General features: G+C 34.6%; 1 protein-coding gene across 1 annotated transcript; it reads right to left on the bottom strand.

Annotated features, from left to right (window-relative positions):
* Nucleotides 1-766: 766 nt before the first annotated feature.
* On the bottom strand, nt 767-4,578 carry LOC105441508 (protein SPEC3-like). Its single transcript, XM_011672652.2, has 3 exons — nt 3,865-4,578; nt 3,305-3,353; nt 767-2,697 (listed from the first exon to the last, which is right to left on the bottom strand). The coding sequence occupies exons 1-3, from the start codon at nt 4,066-4,068 to the stop codon at nt 2,663-2,665; spliced, it is 288 nt and encodes a 95-aa protein (XP_011670954.1). The 5' UTR covers nt 4,069-4,578; the 3' UTR covers nt 767-2,662.
* Nucleotides 4,579-5,536: the final 958 nt, after the last annotated feature.

Here is a 5,536-nt window from a genome sequence, read left to right as displayed (position 1 = left end):
CCGAAGACTGAGTTGCATAGAATACAAATAGTACAAATGTACAATGTATAATAACGAATATAACGAAATCGGAGAGATACGAGTTGTGGATCACATTGAATTAAGGGCAAAATTCACAACTGCATTGAATTAGTTTTCTTTGAAAATTTCAATGGGAAAATTACGAATGTATATCTATATAGAGATAAATGTACAAATTCTCAGTGTCACTTTAAAAATGCGTTCAATTTATATTTTTTCTTTCAAATTGAAAAAAAATCAGAGGTTAATTGCACATTTTTCACATGCTTCTGTATCTTATTATAGTACACTCGTGCAGTGTCATTCTACTCTAGGCATATATTCTCCTCTTACAGTTGGTCCTCTTCATCTCTCTCTCTCTCTCTCTCTCTCTCTCTTTCTCTCTCTTTCTTTCTATCTATCTCTCAATATCTATTATCTCTTTGTATCTCTCTGTCTCTGTACACTTTTTTCTTCCTATCTCGCCCTTTCTCTGTCTGTCCGTCTCTCTCTCCCTTCCCTCCCATTCTCCTCTAACAGTTGGTCCTCTCCATCTCTTTCTTTCTCTCTCTCTCTCTCTTTCCCTCTCTTTCTTCTATCTATCTCTCAATATCTATAATCTCCTTGTATCTCTCTCTGTCTCTGTTTATTTTTTCTCCCTATTTCGCCCTTTCCCTGTCTCTCTCTCTCTCTCTATTACAATTTCCCTCTCTCTAAAAATCTCTAAAAAAATAAGTAAATAATTAAGTCTAAGGCATGTATGCAATTTTTTTACAATAAACTGAAGGAATGAAATATAATTAGTATGAAAGTTGAACAAATCAAGTTCGTAAATCGTGACGGAGATGAACCATGCGTATAATACTAAAGGTACACAATCATGACAATGCACAACAATTACATAACTCATTATTAATACTAACTTGATGAATACTTGATGAATACTTGATGCATACCTTCTTCTTAGTACCATTATTAGTCTACACCTTTCATATGCGATCCCTTTAAAGTGCGTTCGCTAGCCTCTTCATAGCCCTGTCAATGTTGTCAAATACTCGTTTTTATTCTTCATAATGATCTTCTTTTCTGTATTTCGTTTATTTTCTGTCCACCTCTAGGTTTCATCATCATCATCTTCTTCTTCTCATTCTCAATTTGTGTTTACTTCTTCTTTATCGGTACGTGAAACCATTCATAAAAAGAAACCTGCCCTCACGTCACGTTTTCCCATTACAGCATATTCCCGTGTCCATTCAACCTCTACAAGTATATGACAAGGGTAGAAATTTGTCATCCGACTGTTTATAGTGCTGTGCAAGACGAAATATTTATCTGCCATTGTGGACGGAATGAAAACACAATAATATTATAAAACCATCGTGTGCAAAATATCGAAGATAATGTTGAAACAGAAGTCCAATTTTCATATTCACAAACACGGACAGAATAGTGCCGCAAAACACACTTTGTACATGACTTGTTACAAAGAAAACTTCAAACTACTCCGCTTATACACCATTAGTTTCAGCCTTCATATGAATTCATTTTCAATTTTTCACCCTATATGTATATTGTTAAAATAATAACAATATAATATAAGTAATACATTTTGATAAGATTGTAATACACTCACATCTAATGATAATTACTTTCTTATCCACGCAAGCTTAGCTTTTATTTTGGTTGGACATTTTAACAAGTAAAGTATGAGACAAGCACATGGCAAATACACAGTGGTTTGTTGTAACATTATGTCTCAGGAAAGTCAAGACTTGTTAGATTATCTGATAGAAGTAACATTCATTTTCTTGTAAAAAAATAACTTTTCGGTAGCAGCACACAATATTTACATATATTAGGCCTATATGTATTAATAATATTAACAAATCTAATTGGCATGTGCAGAACTAAAAATCCGAAGAAATTTGTTTCGTGGTCACTTTGTGGTCATTATTTTTTCGGCGGGAGTTTTTTTATTCAAAAAAATATACACAACCCCTATATACGAAATGTTCCTTCATTCATGCCAACTCGAATTTTATGGGGTTTTTTTTTTCTTCAAATACGTCGTACGCATCGTACTCAGTTAGAATGAACAAATAATGGGAAACTAAATTGAGTACCGAGTTAAGACAGCAAATACATGTAGAATATGGATATATAATGAAATAAACATCTTTATTCATTTTATGCATTCTTTTTTTAACCAAAAGTTTCTTTTGACAAATAAAAAGCTTGTCAGAGGCTTGTCAGACATAGCAACAACAATTATATGCAAAGCAAATGCCATCCATAGAGATGTCATTATACGCTGAGTCGTAAAACACAGCAGGTGAATCAAATAGTTGATAACCAGAGCAGTGTTTTATGAAGCCATCACTAGTACAAGTTCACCTACAACTCATTGAAATGCGAGTATTAAATTGTATTCGCGTTCTGATGAGAAATCGACGAACTTGTACTTATGAAGGTTTCGTTAAACGATGCCGTGTGTTTTTGTAGAGAAGCATGCATGCATTAACATCCATTAGTAAACAGATTTATCTATTTAATCACATTTCTGCAGTATATTTTCACATAATTATCATCTGATCATGAAGCTGTTTTAGAAATCTGTATGGGATGATGACCACAAATGACGATGTCTAGCAAACAGATTGCTTTAGTAGTAGGTCGTCCTCGTTTCGGTGTGGCTTCCTGCAACATTAGAATATAAGAGAGAGAGAGAGAGAGAGAGAGAGAGAGAGAGTTATTGTCATAGCAACGAATTATCTTAGTTTGTGATTTCTCACGTACTGAGGTTTTGCAGTGAATATATAATCTTTTTTTACACAATTTTGAATCAAACCAATTATACTGTCGGGTGTAAGACGTGGCATAATATTAAGTTGAGTTGTACAATGAAAATGTTAACAAACTGTATACGCGTTAAATCAATGATAGTAGTGATAATGATGATAATAGTAATAATAACAATAATAATAATAATAAGGATAATGATAATAGCAATAATAATAATAGTTTTAATAATGATGATGATGATGATGACGATGATAACAGGGGATGATAATATTTTGCGGCACAACCCTCCGGTTTGTTTTCTTCTGTATTTGTCGTAGTTCTAGCTTAAGCAGCTACCTTTTCCCACCCCAGTTTCCATTATAGACGAAATATAGTTTCAGACGATCCCTTGACCACCCCCCCCCCCAATACCATTACAACCCTGTAAGCCGGTTTACCGCGCAAAAAATGAACGAGGCATCCATGTCCATATTATACATTCTCGACAGTGTAAAACACTTACCGCCATAGGTCGAGCTGGTGTGTGTGGTGGTTGTAGACTGCACTGTCGGCTGGAATGCAACAGGCCGGGTAGATATAAAAGGGAAAAGATGGAGATTAAAGATGAATAAATAAAATAGAAATAAATTTATGTAGAACAATTGCAAAAAAACATGAGGATGATAACAATCAGAACCAGGTATTCAATCAGGTATTCAAATTCTGACATTAATTGGCATTATTATCTATATGAGGCTTCTATGGGGTACAATAAATCAGTGTGTTCAATGGCCGGTCATCCGGGTACTGCGCTAAAGAATACTTTGACTTGTCTAATATTGTCATAGCTCGAGCAATATATTCTTGTATCACACTCAAAGCCATCCAATATTATGTGAATACATATGAATGGAGATTTAGAATTAGAATGATATGGAATAATTGGAATGCTGACGCTTAAGTCACAACTTGTCAGTTGAGACTAAGAAATCACTTCGATATAAAGACTATTTTTTAATGATAAAATTGCTTTTTTTTAGTGATCATTTAATAAATTTTAGTGAGAATTGCACGTCGACTTACCCTGGTCCCACCGCCGACGGCCGGTCCCATCGTAGCCACAACCACTGTGTTGTTCATGGTCATGTTGTTGTTTGGCTGAGGGTAGTGATGATACGCAGGCTGGGGCGCGGTCACCACTGGTGGGGGCTGCCCATATTGAGTCGACGGGTGCCCATACTCTGGCGGATGGGCTGCGTAGGCAGGAGGAGGCATCTTCTTTTCCATCCTGTAGTCAAACTACCATTTCGCGGTGGAAAATGTATTAACTTAATTGAATTGAATTCATGAAACATCATGGACATAAATGCATATCCATGTTTTGTTTCAAAGGCGACAAAAAGGAGAAGAGAAATATTATCAATTTATGCACTTTTCAATAAATGAAATATATAGGATTACCAGTATGATAACAATCAAAATTCTCTCCTATATGTTATGGTCTGATATATAACACTTTAATCGATATTTGGTGACTGATTCATTTGAAAAATGTTCTTGTTTTGCGTAGAATTTAATCGCGGGAGTCATCAATTCAACGTCTCCTTTAAAAATAGTTTTGCATAATATTTCCCTTTAAACAAATTGAGGAAGTATAATAAAATTCCTCTGAAAATTTTAAAAGAAAATGATAAGCTTGCGTGAAGAGATTTCACGGTTATAGATACAAGTGAAGAAAGATTACTTACAGGGTATGGGATATTAAACAAATAATACACAGCAGTGGGGGCATTAGTATGAATTACCCACACAAGGTATCTTCGGAACAGTCTAACACGCCCATTTGAGAAAATCTTTTTAACAAATATTTAAAAAGGGGTATAATTTTCTTCATATGCAAGATGAAGAGGAAAGAAAATTAAAAAAATTACTTAGTGAAAAATTATTAAGCATTCATTGTGATTTCATAATTCAAAGAAAAGTAGGATAAATGAGGTGCATTTTATTGGCATTATGAAACTGGTTTTGTTACCTCAGTTACGATATCACAATACTATCAGCTCAGTGGCGTACGCAGGATTTTTTCAAGGGAGGGGTTTTAAAATCGGGCCCAAAATTTGCTCCCGAAAATTTGAAAATCGCGCCGGCCGAAAAGTCGCTAAGTGGGGGGGGGGGGGGGGGGATTTGACATTATGTTCCGTTGGGGGTAAGGTCACCTTTTTTAGGTCAGCCATTGGCATAATTTTTTTTTTTTTTTTTTTTTTTTTTTTTTTTTTTTTAATAAAAAAAAAAAAAAAAAAAAAAGGAAGGGGGGGGGGGAAGGGGGGGTTTCAAAACAAAAAAAATAGTCACAAAAGAAAATACATTTTCAAATGAATAAGAGAGACAAAAAAAACATGCGGAGATTATTTACTTGGATGCAAGATTTAGTTTAATGAGACCCATCTCCATTATCTACAGATTTCCACTTAAGTTTTAAAGGTACTGTATCCCTTTTGCAGCCAACATTAAGTTCTCTTAAACTTTGCCGGAATTATGAATATACGACCATTCAGTACAAGCGTCTGAAAATCAGACTATTTACTAAAAGGTTTGCAATCCCTAAAGTCGATTTGACAAGCAATGGTCGTTATTTTCTCTCAAGCCCTTTTATTTTGAAGGAAGTTCTAAATTGGTATTATCTTTCAATTGTCATTGGATTTTTTTTTCTTCTTCATTTTGGGGGCCTGCAAATGGGACATAGTACCTTTAATAT

This window comes from Strongylocentrotus purpuratus, unplaced genomic scaffold (genome assembly GCF_000002235.5).
Source record: "Strongylocentrotus purpuratus isolate Spur 01 unplaced genomic scaffold, Spur_5.0 spur5_scaffold_19, whole genome shotgun sequence".
Classification (NCBI taxonomy): domain Eukaryota; kingdom Metazoa; phylum Echinodermata; class Echinoidea; order Camarodonta; family Strongylocentrotidae; genus Strongylocentrotus; species Strongylocentrotus purpuratus.
Note: the sequence above shows the minus strand (reverse complement) of the source record. Positions and strands in the feature narration are given on the sequence as shown.

Bases quoted from the DNA above. Each gene is read 5' to 3' on its own strand.
- LOC105441508 (XM_011672652.2), bottom strand. From the start codon at position 4,068: ATGGAAAAGAAGATGCCTCCTCCTGCCTACGCAGCCCATCCGCCAGAG. The intron at 3,354-3,864 runs GTAAGTCGACGT...GTTGCATTCCAG, and splicing joins CCGTCGGCGGTGGGACCAGG to CCGACAGTGCAGTCTACAAC. The intron at 2,698-3,304 runs GTAAGTGTTTTA...CTAATGTTGCAG, and splicing joins CACCAGCTCGACCTATGGCG to GAAGCCACACCGAAACGAGG.